Source organism: Solanum lycopersicum, chromosome 6, assembly GCF_036512215.1.
Source record: "Solanum lycopersicum chromosome 6, SLM_r2.1".
Lineage (NCBI taxonomy): Eukaryota > Viridiplantae > Streptophyta > Magnoliopsida > Solanales > Solanaceae > Solanum > Solanum lycopersicum.
The window spans coordinates 41,415,599-41,432,027 of NC_090805.1; the positions used below are offsets into that span (position 1 = coordinate 41,415,599).

Here is a 16,429-nt window from a genome sequence, read left to right on the forward strand (position 1 = left end):
ATTCAGGTGATTTGACATGACATAATCTATCTTCAACTCACCTAAGAGATGACCCTAGATAAGAAAATATGAAGGTCAAGAATTTAGTAGCAAACTAGTATATAGTTAAATGATTATTATATATTACTATCTTGTTCTTCAAATTATATCACAATATTATTTCTTTTACTTAGGTTATCCTTATGATTTCTGTTGTCATTACTTTTCTCTTTCTATGATTATTTTTATCATAATTTTTACTTTTGTATTTGTCAAATCCGTTTATTTTTGAAAATATTTTTCTTGAGTAAGGGTCTATTAAAAACTACTTTTCTATTTCATACAAATTAGAAAGAGATTTGCGTACATCTCACCTTTCCAACCTCTACAATATGGGAACTCGACATTCACTGTATTCGTGTATAAACACATTAATATTCTAAGCGCACACATTCAATGTATATGCTACACTTTCAAATAAAGAGCTATTATATTTTGGAAATATTTTAAACTTCCCGCGGCTTCCTATTCTTTTTCCTTTAAAGGTCCATTCAAATAGTGAACCAATCAATTTCAACTGGTCAAATTTCAAACACTAATATTGTGTCTTATGAATTTTTTTCAAATCCCAACTCACTAAATTTCAAAAGCTAATATCATAATTTTTCCATTAAAAGTTCGTTCAGATAGCAAACCAACCAAACTAAATTTGTCAAAATTCAAGGCTCTTGGTCAAATTGGACAGACCCATATTGACAACTTTAGAATGAATGGAGGAGTGTTTAGTGCAATTTATTTGGCCCTTGTTGCAAAAAGAAAGAACATTGCAACAGAAATTAGAGGGCTGAATTGCAAATATAAAGTGCCCCTATTTATTCTCAATATCTCCGTCTTTCGCCCAGACAAACTAAGAAAACCAAACCGTTACAGAGACCAGGTAAGCAGACCATTTCCATCCATTTATCCCTAATTTCTTGCTTCCGCCATGCAAACCCACTTTCAAATTCATTGATAATCAGAAGCCCTTCAAATTTGAATTTCATTTCTGGCTCTACAAATCCATTGCTGTAAGCTTCCTTCTTCCTCTGTTTTTTTTTTCATTCAATGATCGAATCTAGCATGTTTATGTGAAATTTTTAATTTTCTTCAATTGGAGATCATAATCAGTTTCTGATTATTATTATTTTTGACAGAAAAACTAGGACTTTAACTTTATATCTAAAGTTATCTGAAGGGCAGGTTTGAAGTTCATTCTTAAAATTGGTATGATTTGTTTCAGAACTTCCTGTTTTATTAATCTCTAGCATGCAAACCTTTATCTGCAATTTTTATCCTCTACTAAGTGTAGTTCCATTTTTTCTTTTGATATGATCGATTTTGTTTTCATTTCCCTTTTTACCCTTGTACATTTTTTTGGTGCTCTCTAGAAATGTAGGCCACATTTGTTTTGATTAAGATTAAGATGTCTGTATATGAATGCATATCTATGCATATCCAAATGATTAAGATTTTGTTTTTAGATCTAACCACTACACTGGTGATTAAAATTGTTTGTTTTTCAACATTAGGATATGCATAATTATTTGTTCATCAACATAATAAATTTACAATTTAATAAAAAGTAAAAGGTAAAATTAAAAATTAATAAAATGAAATCATTATTTGATTAAAAATGAAACAATATTTACATTCTCTAAAGACGGTGGAGATGGTTTGTAGTGGTGGTGGTGGTATTGGCGCTAGTGGCTAGTATGATGCTGGTAATAATTGTGATGGTGGAGGTTAGTAGTGTTGTAGTGACTGACATGATGGTAGAGGTAATTAGTGTTGTAGTGAGCGACGTGATGGTGGTTGTTGATAATAGTGGCGGTGGTTGTGATGGTGAAGTTGATTGATGTTAGTAGTTAGTAGTGTTGATGGTGGTGGCGGAAGAATGTTTGATGGTTGATGATATGTTGGTGTAAGTTAAAGATGTTGGAGGCGGTTGGTAATAAGGATTAACCACCATGGTGGTAATGGTGTTGGAGGTGGCTGCGATGGTGGTGGCAATGAGTGTAATTATAATGATGGAGATTGTAGGTGTGGTAATGACTTATAGTAGTGGTTGGCAATGGTGGTGGTTGGTGGTCGTGGTTGTGATGGCCGGTGGTGGTTGCAACTCGTGGTTGTGATGGCCGGTGGTGGTTGCTAGTCGTGGTTGTGATGGCCAGTGATGGTTGCTAGTCGTGGTTGTGACGGCCGGTGGTTCATTACTATAATTGTGGTGGTGGTTGTAACGAGAAAGATGTTAGTGTTGTGACCGGTGATTGTAGATAGAGTGATGGTGAAAATTATTCAAACAAAAATATCTCTTTATGATATTATTACTTTGTTCAAGATCTTAATGATTAAGACCTATTCAAACCAAATAAGTGCTTATATCTTAATATAAACAAATGTATTTAATGGCCTATGGCTTCAGCCATTCAGATGCACTTAATGGCCTATGGTTTGAGCCATTCAGATTCAAACCTCCATTAAGTGCAAACAAATGAGACTTGTATGCTTTCACCTGCCATATAGGTACATATGTCCTAATAACTGGACGTATTTATACATGTTACAAATATCCATGACCACATCACCAATCAAGACAAAAATTGACCAAATTACCACGACCGCACATTCCTTTTGATGCCCTCAAGCAACACATCCTTGACTTTGATAGTTCCAGAAATAGGATACAATTTGCTAAGGTAACCAGTTGGGTATAGATTGATCTTGAACGTACTTACTCCTGATCACATTAGTTAGAAGATCATTTGGGTTCATTGCCACTTCAAAACGAAATTTCACAAGCACCGCAAAATTGGTTTCTCTACACCTAATACCAAAACCACCTTTCTCTTTGTCCTTACAGGTAGAATTCCAATTGCCTGGGTGTACTTTCTTTTTCTGCATTGTTTCACCTCATAGGAAATTCCTCTTAATTCTATCTATTCTCGCACATACCTTAACTGGAAGAGCATTTGTAAACGTCACATGTGTTAATATGGCATTTAGCATATATCATAGAGTTGATTATAGTGGTTCTTCTAACAACAGATAAACAGCCTAAATCGTTTGTGAATATATATATTCTATTACTTATAGTAAGAGCATTGCTTTTTGAGATGTTTGGAGAGACATATAGGGTGTGTTCGGTATGGATTTTCAATCCTTTCATGTTCTGTTGGTCAAAAATTTTAAAATCATTTTCTCTAGGAAAACAAGTTCCTTTAAAATGAGCAAAATGCTAGTGAAAGTATAGAAAACAACTTTCTCAAATGAAAATAATAGATCTTTCTCAAAGAAAGTAGAGAAAAACAAGTTTCACAAGTGGCATTCCGCATCGATTGTGTCCTCCCAACCCTCCAATACACCTCATCTTCACCCACAGCCTTCATCGCCACCACACAAGAATGCCTCTTATTTCCCTAAAGACATTTTCCAAGAAAACATATTCATGGGAAACATTTTTTTTCATATAAGATACATCCATAATTTATTAGATTTAGAGAAATTAATGGAATGAGCAGACATAACACAAACGGGTAATGTTATGTACACCCCTAGAAACATAAGGTCATCGATGAAGAATAAGTGGGTAATGTCAGGTACACCCCTAGAAATATTAATACAATCCAAACCTTATCTATATTTCTTTCAATTATCGTATTCAACAATCTTTCCATGCATAGCACAAATAGATAAGGCGATAGATGATCACCCTGCCTAAGTCCTCCACCAATACCTGTTTGTGGATATGAATTTATCGCTACTTGTTCTTGGTTCTTTTTTAGTCTTGTTGTAGAGTCTTGACTCCCAGGTTCTAATTGCTCAATCTTGTTAACATTTTTTCCCCAAATGAATACATTGATAACCCCTTAAACTTGCCAACAAATTTTAGTTAGATACTTGGAACATATGACAATCTGGTCCTACTACACTTCTGGCTCAAACTTTTTATTTATTTATTGTGCCTGTGTTCATAAACGTCCATTAAGTAGTCACATAAAATATGTCACTTCCTTTAATTATACACTTCAACATCAATTGAAACAGGCATTAGGTTTTACGACCATTGAGGCTAATGTGTAATAGCTGAAGGAGCTGACATATTTTGAGTGGTTAACTTATTTACGTAATGAGCACTTGTAAACACACGCATAAACTTTCCCAATATTTTAGTTAGAATTGTGTGGAGCAAGTGATATGAAGTAAGAGTTTGGATAGATGTAAAGGAAAATGATATGTGAAGGAGGTCTGTCCCCTTTGATAGGAAATGTTTCATTGGAAAAGGTTTTCCAATGACCAAACACCAGAAAATGAATGAAGGGTGAGCCTTTAAAGTCCACCACATCGAAGAGATGAATGTTGCAAAAATGCAAATGCAAAGATGGATGTGCAGTCACTAGACAAGATGGACCACATTCAACAGAACATGCAAGTAGCACAAACATAGTATATAATGAGAGACGGTAACTTAATGGTTTGGTCATGGCCTACATCAACCTCTAAGGTAAATTGCCATGATGGGTAACGGATTAAAGGAAGAGAAGGTAGATCTAAAATCACGTAGAAGTTGTCTCGCAAGACCTACAATCTCTTGAAATCCTTGCGGATCTAGTTAACAAATGGCACGATAGAAGAAAAAGATCTGTATATGTGATATCAATTAGCTGAGACTTTTAACCATGTCAGCCCTTTCCCCCAAATTAGTTGAGATTAAGTTTTGGTCATGTACTATGTTTACTTTAGGGGAAGAATAAAATTTGTATCGGTGATATCAGTTAGATGAGATTAGATTTTGGTCATGTTAGTATGTTTACTTTAGTTCCAATATTTTTCAAGTCTTGTTAGAGATTTATACTCTAGTAGAAATTGTAGACAATCTCTAGTGCTAATGATTAAATTTTCCTAATATTGGACTGAGTTGGACATAAATTCAACAATATGGATGGTGATGATTCATATAGGCTAGTTGCTTCGGATTGACACCTAATTGTTGCTGTTGCAAACTCTAGAAAATGAGTTCTTTTGCAGAATGATTTCTATCATACTAAATACTGATCTTTTAGGCCAAAGGAGAAATAGATATGTCTGAAAGCGTTTCATCTCCTTCGTGATTTATCTCTACTAAAGCAAATGTCGTCTTTTCAGTTTCAGGATTCTAACGGCCAAGAGGATTTCTCCTTAGTTGGTCAAAGATGGCATCAGTGTCAAAAGATGGGTTATCCAATAAAAGCGTGAAGAAGCGGCTGTTGGAAAATGGTTGCCACTCCTCATATTTGGGTATTATACCAAAATATAAAATTCGAAAAGTCTCAGCAGTGCGAGATTTTCCTCCAGGGTGTGGTAGAACTTCTCTGAAAGTTGATTTGAATCATGTGCAAAATGCTGAAGTGTCCACCAATATTGAAGACATGACTAACATTATATTGGTCGATGGTGTTAAAGAGACTAACATTGAGGTTAAATCACAGTCTGTTGAGGTTGTGAACGATCTAATTAACTTGGAAAATCAAGAAAATGTGGATAGGCTAGCAGGGGAAGTGATGGCGACAAACATGAGTGCAATTGCAAATGGGGTAGGAGAAAAAATAAGTGATGAAAAATCGACTGGATTTGAGTTACCCAAAGATCTCAAAACTAGTGAAATGGAGCTTTCCAAGGAAACAGAAGACATTCAGAATGACACATCAGTGAAGGAAGTTGATGAGCAGGGTTTACCTTTGGTTGAAAGTATTAATGGTGGGCACATGACACAGAAGCTAATCAGTGTTATGGAACATACATCCACCTCGCCAAAGAATAAGTACCGCAAAAGAAGAGTATCTGCTGTTCGAGACTTCCCTCCATTTTGTGGAACAAAGGTTCCTAAGTCAACTGAGCAGAATTGTTTCGGTGTTACTGAAGAAAGCAAGGATGTGGCTGGATTCGGTAAGGCAGTCACAAGGAATGAAGTAATTGAGACATTGAGAGAGGTTACAGAAACTGGGGCATTGCCAGAGAAGTTGATTGGAAGCGAGGATGCTGATTCTCTGAAAGATAGAGACGTTTCTAGTCCAAAAGATAGGCAGTTGGAACAAATCACAATGGTCCGGACTGAAGAACAGGAAGGCGTCCAATGTGATTATGATGGAAGAAGTCAGGTGGAAAGAACTGTGGTTATGCCTGAGATAATGACGAAAAAAGGGAGTGATGCAGGACCTGTGGGGAAGGAGACCCTGGTTTATTCAGAGAACGAAAGGGAAAAGTTAACTTCTGCAAGTAGTGCTCTTGGTTCTGGAAATGAAAAGCAGATTACAAAAGGTGCTAAGCCATCTGGTGCACGGAAACAAGGGAAGCAAAAGAGTCTAGACGACCCTGTGAGTGGAAATGAAATTGTTGTCTCACAGGTCGAAAGTCATTTGACAAAGACTGCAGTCAACGCTTTTGGTTCTGGGCATGAAATAGTTAAGCCAATTGTGCAAGGTCTGATGGCCAAGCCATGCTGTCCATGGAGGCAGGGAGAGCCAACTAGTTTAGATTGTGGAAACCAAGTTGAGAAGGATGATTTTTCTGGGCGCAAGAAGGCCAAAGCTGTTACCAGAAAAAGTAATCCTAGAGGTAAGAAAAAATCAGTTACTCTTGGTGAAGCTACTGATGGACTTTCAAGTGCATTAGTTGTGTTCAATGACAAAGGGCCTGGTTTGTGGGCTACGAGCAATGACGGAGCTTGCAGTTTGAATAGAGAAGCTGTACATGAAGATTCTCCCGTTCGACGAGGACAATGTGATTTTGATGTGACCCTACCACCTTTTGGTCCAAACAGTTCCAGTCATGGTGATGCCCGTACTAAAGTTAGAGAGACTCTTCGTCTGTTTCAGGGTATATGTAGAAAGCTTTTGCAAGGTGAAGAATCAAAGTCAAAACCTGAAGAAGCAAAATCGAAGCAGGGACCAAACAGAATTGATCTTCATGCAGCAAAAATCATCAAAGAAAAAGGAAAAGAAGTTAACACGGGTCAGCACATACTGGGTGAAGTTCCCGGAGTTGAAGTAGGGGATGAGTTCCAATACAGGGTGGAACTTGCTATTGTGGGGGTTCATCGCCTGTATCAGGCTGGTATAGATTACATGAAGCAAGGAGGTATGCTAATCGCGATTAGTATTGTTTCTTCAGGGGTCTATGATGACGGTCTGGAAGATGCTGATGTGTTGATTTATTCTGGGCAAGGTGGAAATGTGGTGGGTAAGTCCAAAACCCCTGAGGATCAGAAACTGGAAAGAGGTAATTTAGCTTTGAAGAATAGTATATCAGTAAAGAATCCTGTTCGGGTGATTCGTGGCTCTAAGGAGACTAAGAACTCCGACTCTGTGGATGGTAAAGGTAAGTTAGTGACAACATATGTTTATGATGGGTTGTACACTGTTGAGAATTATTGGACAGAACAAGGGACAAAGGGTAAGATGGTTTTTATGTTTAAATTGGTGAGAGTTCCTGGGCAACCAGAGCTTGCTTGGAAAGAAGTAAAGTCATCGAGAAAGTCCAAAGTACGGCATGGTGTTTGTGTCCACGACATTACAGATGGAAAGGAGACATTCGCGATAAGTGCTGTGAATACAATTGATGGTGAGAAACCTCCACCATTCAATTACATCCAGAAGATTATATATCCTGACTGGTTCCAGCCTTCTCCTTTTAAAGGTTGTGATTGTATTGGGAGATGTTCTGATTCCAAGAAGTGCTCATGTGCAGTTAAAAATGGTGGTGAGATCCCATACAACCGTAATGGGGCTATTGTTGAAGTGAAGCCTCTTGTATATGAATGTGGTCCTCATTGTAAATGTCCCCCTTCTTGTTACAATAGAGTCAGCCAACATGGTATTAAAGTTCCACTCGAGATCTTTAAGACAAATTCAAGGGGCTGGGGTGTGAGAGCTCTTACATCTATTCCTTCAGGAACCTTTATATGTGAGTATGTAGGAGAACTTCTTGAAGACAAGGAAGCTGAACAAAGAATTGGCAGTGATGAGTACCTTTTTGATATTGGGCAGAACTATAGTGATTGTTCTGTGAACTCTTCCAGGCAGGCAGAAGTAAGTGAGGTAGTAGAAGAGGGTTATACAATTGATGCAGCTCAGTATGGAAATATCGGGCGATTTATCAATCACAGTTGCTCACCCAATTTGTATGCACAAAGCGTTCTTTATGATCATGAAGATAAGAAAATGCCTCATATCATGCTTTTTGCAGCAGATAACATTCCTCCTTTGGCGGAGCTCAGTTATCATTACAATTATTCCGTGGATCAGGTACATGACTCCAAGGGCAATATCAAGGTGAAGAAATGCTTTTGTGGATCTTCAGAGTGTAGTGGTAGGATGTACTAGGGGTTTGTAAAGCTTTCTTTCTAAGTTGAGGTGGAAAATTGCTCATCTGATGTAAGAATTTTCACTGCAATTTATTCGTCCTCCTTACTTTGATGTTTGCATTTGATCGGATTAATATGTACTGTATGTTTTCCCTTCTCATACATGAATCTGGATGCATTTAGTGTTTGTATCTATCTCTTCTTTCCCTATTGCAAAGAAAGTCGGCTACATTGTGGGTAAGGTGCATACAGATTTTGCTGGGAAAGAGAAATTTGCTCAGGGAGGCTCATAAGCTTCGTTAATCAAGACTATGATTTTGCATTTATATTAGACTACTTGTTGCCTGTGTTGGACATACAATTTGTGTTTGTATTATTGAAAGACGGTATACTCAAGCAAATATCAATGGCAAGTACCATACTTATTGAATCAATCTGTGCTCTTTACTGCTTTCATTTTAGTCTACTCCTTTTCAAAATGCTTTATTCAAATAGAGACAACCTCTCTATCTCGTAACGGAGCAGGGGTAAGCTCTGCGTACTCTCCTGATCTCGATCACTTGTGATTACGCTGGGTATGTTGCTTCTGTTGTTTACAATTACTAGAGAGAGAGAGAGAGAGAGCCATGATAACTCAACAAACAGCAGCGAAGTAGTTTATTATAGATCTATATATTGGAGAACCAAGTACAGGAGGTGATCTCTAATACGCAACTAGTCTAAAATTTATTCTGTGAACTGACAGCTGATGCATCACCAACTAGATATAGATATGTATGTTTAAGAGAGCTGAATGTCTGTCTCAATAGTGATCCCAGCTTTCCATTCAGCAGGGATGACAGCCTTATCAGACTCCACCCATTTGGTTTCAGCACCAGCACTTGTGAGGAACCTCACTTTAAGTTCACCACTTGGTGGGTTCGATAGGTCGAATACAGCTCCATAAGCTCTCCTCATTGATATCCATTCTTTTGTTTCCTCCTGCATCAATATATAGTGGTAAATCATATTTGCCAAGATAGTCTTCCAACATCAAAAAAATAGTTTATGAATTATGATCTGAATAGTAGATGTTGAATTCATTTAACTTCTTCAAGTATATTCTTAGACGAACCTCAAAGACTTCGACAGAATGAATGTCAGTAGCACCACCTTGGTTCATAACAACAATAGCAAGGTAGTTAGGGTGTTTGCTATGTTCATTGACTTTAACCATGAGATTTCCTCCTCCATATTTGCAAGAAACTCTACGATATTCTACTTCAACCACTCCTTTGGCAAACAAGTGCTGAGCCATATTAGGTTGCTTTGCCATTTTAGCATAGGCACGGGAACTTAGAATAAAGTCTGTGCCATGCCCTTCTCCATTATCAGTCACAACTACTTTTGTGCCCTCATCACTGCACATTTCCTTGTCCTTGCACCTTACCTGCAAATTTTACTTTTGTTAATTAACATTTTAACTAATATTCATCAAATGGTGTGATGAGTTTTTAAAAGATTGCATGATATTATCTATTTTGGGTCAAGTCTACACGGTTTTCCTCAAAAGGTCTCACACCATTAAAAGATTCTACAGTTATACGTAGTTTTTCAATTTTTTCAGTTATCAATATGAGACTTTGTTCGCACACCCTGCGACTATATATTTAGTGTAAACAAATTAATTACTTTGACATATGACTTTTACTTGGGGTGCAAATTATGAAGGAAACAAGGATCTAGAATACCTGGTAGCAAGCTCCACAGGCAGCTCCATTTTTGTAAAGGCGCTTTGAGGTTGTGCAAACATCACCACTATTCACATCTTTACCATAGTCTCCGTAACCACATGCTCCACCTGATTTAAATTATGAGCAATTAAATGTTAAAATTAGATATAACATGTGTCAGTTTAATATTTGATATATCAACCATCAGAACACGCGATATTAACTCATTTTTTTAAGGAGAATCTCCATTACATATCCAGCCTTCGCCCGTTGCTTAGGCATTGCACTAGTTCAGCCCAGGCCTGGCGCACCCGTTGTATACAGAGAAAATAGTATTCATGAATTTAGCAGGATTTTATTTCATTTTACGTTACACGAGTCGTTTCGAAATTAATCTTAGATATTAATCAATTTGACGATATTTAGTAATAAGGTTTTGGCTTGGAGAAGTGAGAAGTTACATGAAAACTTAATGTATGTAATTTGATATCAACATAATCTAATTCTTTTTAGTTAAAAGCAGGGAACTATTCATGTAACATAATTAGGAGACCATGACACATAAATTTAAATTACTCTTTAATCAAAGATTTTGAATTTGAGTCTTGGGTATAAAGAAAATCTTATAGAAAGTGTCAATAGGCTTTGCAATATGCCATCCAAATTTAGTTGGAACTCTAATGAAGGTACCAAACACCGGATGAGAATTTTTTTTAGAAAAAAACACATAAATGTAAATAAATTTTGAAATTTTGGAAGGTGAGAAAAAGAGCATACTTGGTGTCCCCATGCCATCTGGGGTGGTGTAATAGGAAACTGTTGAAACGTAATTATTGCTATAGCATAGTGTAGGCAAGAGCAGAACAATGAAGATAAAAGTGTTTTTGAGAGAATCCATTTCTTTTTTGTCTTATAGAATTATATATATTTTTATGAAAAAAAGTAGTGAATGTGATATTATTGTACGAAAATTTTCTATGAATTTATATGTGTGAGCTAAAATAGTAATATTAACGTTTTCTGCCACATTTCTACTTCCACTATGGAAAGTGGAAACCAGATGTAAATGAAAGAAAAATTAGTACCAATATTAACTTGATGACACACAATTACACTAACCATTCATTGAACATCCTAATAATCAAACCAGGAAAGAACCAAAATATATAATGTTTATTCCTTCAAGATTTTTCATCAACAAATGTAAAGAAAAGTCATTATCCGACATTCCTAACGACCAAATATAAGGAGGTCCAAATCATCTTACATACGATGACATTATTAATAGTTTTAGAATTACGAAAAAATTTAATTAAAAAAAATCTAATTAAAAATAACACAATTGTACTCATGAATATAAACCTCGACTTCAATTATGAGTATATATATATATATATTTGGTCACCTCTTATAATTACACATGTTGTAATCTAGAGAACCATAAAAAGAAATGAACTTACTTCCACATGCACCTCTAAACAACGGACGAATTATCGATTGTCTGAGTTGCATGGGAACACTCTTAATATATATACTATTCACGTACGCGATCATAAGTTAAAGTTGATATATTTCTACGATAATAATTAAAAAATTTGTGTAAAATTAATGAAATTTAGAATATACACGTCTATCCAGTTTATGAGAATATTTTCTTCTGGATATTCATCGAGCTTTTGGCTTTGATCAATAACAAAAGTATATTTTGGTTGATTTGATCTACTTTAATTATGTTCTGTCTTAATACAAAAAAAAACAAAAAACAAGAAGCTTGACCAATGGAATATACGATTATCTTTTTACATTCACACAAAATATAAAATAAAAGAATGTTTCATCTCATTGCTTGTTACTAATTCCATTAATTGGGAGTATTATTCAATATTTCAGTTATTAGTTGATGTATTTTATTTGACATGCTAAATGATTTACAAAAAGAGGAGAGAATCGTGGTATCACCTTACATGAGAATTGAGAAACAGTCATGTGGTTGCTCATTCAAAATTGATTATATAATGTTTTGTATGCCAAACAACACAACCGGATCCGTGGCGCAATGGTAGCGCGTCTGACTCCAGATCAGAAGGTTGCGTGTTCGATTCACGTCGGGTTCAATTCCCCGAATAATATATCCGGTCCTTTTTTTGTCTTTCATCCAGTCCTAATTGAGAGATTATAAAACAATCAATTAGTTTACCTCTCTTAATTGACAAACTATAATGATGGAGTTAAATTAAGTTTAATTTAGTGACTATTTGTAAAATTTTCTTTTATAAAAAAAAGAAGATATATATAGAAAGAACTCGTAATTGACAAACTACAATTATGAAGTTTCATTGAATTTAATTTAGTGGTTATTTGTGAAATTTTCTCAATTTTTTTTCAAAATAGTTTAAAAAAAGATTTCACAAAGAGGAAAAAAGGAGATCCATTGGAGGCACATAAAAACTGCACAAAAAGTGACCGGATTATTATTCGGGGGTTTTGAACCCGACGTGAATCGAACACGCAACCTTCTGATCTGGAGTCAGACGCGCTACCATTGCGCCACGGATCCGGTTGTTGTAAAAACACTCTTTATATAAAATGAACGAGAGTAGCTGTCCATTTAGGATATACCATCTTGCCTCAATCAAACAATTGGTGGAAGAAAGTTGCTTCTATACCATTTCAACTATGACACATCAAGAATAAATAAAACACTTCAATACTTACATACTAGTTATTGTGACATACCATATAATGTTAACATTCTCAAATATTGGACAAGGACGAGACGCAAAGGGAAAGAAAGAATATCTTTGAAACAAAAAAAGGACTTTAGATTACGTATGTAGTAGTAGCACTACCTACTAGTATAGTCAATTTAAAGTATTTATCAAGTCATGTTGGCTCAAGTTTGGTCCAGAGTTCTTAAGTTTCTATGATCAATTAGTATTATAAATGTATATAAATTCTAGTGTTAGAGAAACCAAATTTGTGAGGGATGATTCACATGCATATGAGAGGAAATGGATTGCGAGGATGCATATATCTGACCTCAAGTAACATGGATTAAAGTGATGTTTTAGTTGTTAAGTCAAGAACAGAGGAGGATTTACCTCTTTTTTCAGATAATGTTCAGTGCCTCAATGATTATAATCTCCCTCGATGCATTCTCATTAATATGAAACAATAAATAAATACACATCATTTAAATGATGAATCTAACTTAACCACAAAAATAATCATTTAAATGTTATACTACAACAACAAACCCTCGATACAAAAGAAATGTTATGAAAGCAAAATTGCATAAACAATACGACAACAAAGAATGACTCATAAAATAACCCGTAGCCTATCTTCCACAAAAAATAAAAATGTATCAAAATAGTAGACGCTAACGCTAGAAGGAGGGCTTGAACCTCCGACCTTGTGGTTAACAGCCACACGCTCTAACCAACTGAGCTATTCCAGCTTTGATAACAAATGAAACCACATCATTAATTTTTTTTAAAAATGTAATGGAGTTTTGTCCTTGCCAACTTATTAATTGCTCCTTAAAGATCAATCATATACACCTCAAATCCAAACAATTTTTGGGATCAAGAAAAAAGTTCTAAAAATATTACTCCCTCCGCCCACAATTGTTTGGCAGATATACTAAATATAAACGTCTAAAATTCATTGTTAATTAAGATAATCAAGAAATAATTAGTCACCCTTTTCCAAATTTGCCCTTAACAATTGAAAAGTTAGGTAGACTTTTAATATTCTTGATATAGTAGGGTTATTTAGTCAAATTACACCTTGTATGTTCCCGTTTTTTTTTCGGCACTCGCTTCCTTCGTCTTAAGTAAAGTTCAGTTTACTTTTTCGATTCGAAACTCTTAGCCGAGCTGATGGCGAGATCGATTTTTTGTTCGAGGTTCAAGAGGAAGGAGAGGAACTACTGCCCAATGATGCTTTTACGAAAGTATGGACTCCTCCTGTTCGAACCGGGGTTTGAAATCGAACTCCTCCTCAGGAGGATAGATGGGGCGATTCGGGTGATGAGGGTGTGCATCACCTTAAGATGACAAACAATGTTGAACGGAGGGATGAAATAGCGGAGAAGGGGTGAAATGTCACATGAACATCAATTGAATTCTCTGTGTCAAAAGATTCTGTTTAAAAGCATTCATGAAAATCTATGCAATGACCAATTATAGTTAGTTCGCCAATTTTCTAAAATAAGTTTATTTTAAAGTGTTTTTTTCAAAAATAATTTTGTTTCACCTAAAAAAGTTTAATAACACTTTTGAGCTACCATTAATTTTTCCAATTTTAACCAAGATTCTTAAAAGTATTTCTATCAATGTATTTTCTTCTTTTAAATTAAGAATTTTTTGAGAGAATAATACTTTTTTAGCTTGTGAAAATTTTTTTCTACTACTCCCCCAATATTTTCTTTCTCCCCCAAAAAACTTGACTTAATATATCACTTTTAAAAAATGACATATTTAGAAGGGCGGCCAAAGTAACTATATTGCTTGTTAAAAATGAAAGAATACACTCTTTTTTTTCCACTCTTGATTTGTATCAAAATATATATATTTTTTATATAAATCATATTATAAAATATAAAAATTATATATTTATTTACTGTTATTTTAATAAACGATTATACGTTATAGTTTTTTCCAATGTTTTCCTCCAATATTAAGGGGTTATTTGTGTGAAGGATAACATCAAATAATCTTGGGATTAAATTATAGTGTATTGTTTTTTGGTTGGCATGTTCGGGATAATTTATCCCGGAATTAATAATTCGCACGGGGACAAGTTATCCCTCCTTTGGGTGGTATAGTAATTCTGGCATAATTTATTTTGGGATAAAATAAGTAAATGATAAAAATATCCCTTTAAATTCTTTTTTATACATCACTTTTTATATTCATGAAGGGTATTTTTGTAAACAAATAAAATATTGTCAAAATTTATTGTTTTAAATACAACAAACCAGATACCTAATAAAAAAATAATCTTAATATAATTTATCTCATCATAACTTATCTCATTATAACTTAAATTCAAACCAAACGACTTAGAGTTAAAAGATACTGCAACAATGAAAAATTAATTCACATGTGAAAACGTACATAGGGTTATCAGATGAACATTTTGGTTCCATCATCGGCTGCGACAACGTTACAAAGAATAAAGATTAATATTGCAATATATATATATATATATATATATGGAAAAGGGTCTAATATACCCCTCAACTTTGTCATTTAGAGCTGATATACCCCTCGTTATAAAAGTGGCTCATATATGTATAGAGTACTCATTACGAAGTATAATAATTTTCACATGCAACTGTGTAGAGCTTATGTAATACGGCCATTTAAAGGAATTATAGGATCACGTTATAATTAAGTTGAGTAATCTTCATGGCAGATGTTTCAACATTAACGCATTTAGAAGCATTAACACAATACCATTAATATGTCTAAGAAATTCTTAATTTGTCTTAGAGAGAACGAATATATGTTTAATGACATGATCAACACTTTTCAAATAGCAAAAAAGAAATTATAGAGCTTATGTGTAACACGAACGTTTAAAGAAATTTATAAGTTAAAAGTAATATATCTAATCTAAATTATTACTACGTGGGACATATAAAACGGGTAATTATTGGAGACACTAATTGATGTTAATATTGGTTCTAAATGAAAATTGTATTCAAAAGATTTGTTTATTCTGTGGTTCCACTTTCTTTTCACAATAGTTCAAATACTACTAGACACTAATTTTGAAAAATAATATAAGATAATCACGACTTTGATGAAAATAAGTTATAATTATATATGTGATCACTTATGAAATTTATAATCACAAAATAATCTTTACGTTATGTGTTGAACCTTGATTAATTCCAAGAAATAAAATTTCCTACTAAAGAAATTTATATAAGATTCATGAATTCACAATAGCATGTACTCCTCCATTTTATTTTATATAAATTAATTTGATTTGTTATGGAGTTTTGAAATTTTGCTTTGGGTATTTGTGTAATTATAATTTATTTCAGTTTGCATAAATAAAAATATTAAAAATAAATTGTTATTTAACATAGAAATTTAGACTAGTTTAAAAAAAAAAAAACATATAAAGTGGGAGTATTATTTACGAACATATCACCCCTAATTAACTATTCTAATAAATCAACATAATCTTCATGTTTTTAAGTTATATTAAATGCAATCCTCCCCCTCCCCCCCCCCCCCCCCGGCGTAGCTAGTCAAGTGTATTTACTTCTGATTCTTCGTAGAAAATTAAAAATACATTTAAATTTTATAATTTTAAATTAAAAATATTAAAATCTATTTAA

At 34.4% G+C, this 16,429-nt stretch overlaps 2 protein-coding genes and 3 non-coding genes across 5 annotated transcripts; 2 read left to right on the forward strand and 3 right to left on the reverse strand.

Moving 5' to 3' along the window:
- The first annotated feature begins 803 nt into the window (after nucleotides 1-803).
- LOC101247436 (histone-lysine N-methyltransferase, H3 lysine-9 specific SUVH6-like) lies at nucleotides 804-8,545 on the forward strand. Its single transcript, XM_004241934.5, has 3 exons — nucleotides 804-1,046; nucleotides 1,173-1,242; nucleotides 5,161-8,545. The coding sequence occupies exon 3, from the start codon at nucleotides 5,208-5,210 to the stop codon at nucleotides 8,373-8,375; it is 3,168 nt and encodes a 1,055-aa protein (XP_004241982.1). The 5' UTR covers nucleotides 804-1,046; nucleotides 1,173-1,242; nucleotides 5,161-5,207; the 3' UTR covers nucleotides 8,376-8,545.
- A 441-nt stretch (nucleotides 8,546-8,986) lies between these two features.
- Nucleotides 8,987-11,047, reverse strand: LOC101247133 (expansin-like B1). Its single transcript, XM_004241933.5, has 4 exons — nucleotides 10,846-11,047; nucleotides 10,087-10,196; nucleotides 9,471-9,785; nucleotides 8,987-9,337 (listed from the first exon to the last, which is right to left on the reverse strand). The coding sequence occupies exons 1-4, from the start codon at nucleotides 10,964-10,966 to the stop codon at nucleotides 9,137-9,139; spliced, it is 747 nt and encodes a 248-aa protein (XP_004241981.1). The 5' UTR covers nucleotides 10,967-11,047; the 3' UTR covers nucleotides 8,987-9,136.
- Nucleotides 11,048-12,110: 1,063 nt separating this feature from the next.
- TRNAW-CCA (transfer RNA tryptophan (anticodon CCA)) lies at nucleotides 12,111-12,182 on the forward strand. The gene has a single exon. It is a non-coding gene; the product is annotated as a tRNA-Trp (tRNA).
- Nucleotides 12,183-12,553: 371 nt separating this feature from the next.
- TRNAW-CCA (transfer RNA tryptophan (anticodon CCA)) lies at nucleotides 12,554-12,625 on the reverse strand. The gene has a single exon. It is a non-coding gene; the product is annotated as a tRNA-Trp (tRNA).
- An 829-nt stretch (nucleotides 12,626-13,454) lies between these two features.
- Nucleotides 13,455-13,528, reverse strand: TRNAN-GUU (transfer RNA asparagine (anticodon GUU)). The gene has a single exon. It is a non-coding gene; the product is annotated as a tRNA-Asn (tRNA).
- Nucleotides 13,529-16,429: the final 2,901 nt, after the last annotated feature.

What these genes read in the sequence shown, in the direction of transcription:
- LOC101247133 (XM_004241933.5), bottom strand. Translation starts at nt 10,966, where the DNA reads ATGGATTCTCTCAAAAACACTTTTATCTTCATTGTTCTGCTCTTGCCT. An exon ending in AGATGGCATGGGGACACCAA is followed by an intron (nt 10,197 to 10,845) that starts GTATGCTCTTTT and finishes AATTTAAATCAG; the next exon opens with GTGGAGCATGTGGTTACGGA. An exon ending in CCTGTGGAGCTTGCTACCAG is followed by an intron (nt 9,786 to 10,086) that starts GTATTCTAGATC and finishes TAAAATTTGCAG; the next exon opens with GTAAGGTGCAAGGACAAGGA.
- LOC101247436 (XM_004241934.5), top strand. Translation starts at nt 5,208, where the DNA reads ATGGCATCAGTGTCAAAAGATGGGTTATCCAATAAAAGCGTGAAGAAG.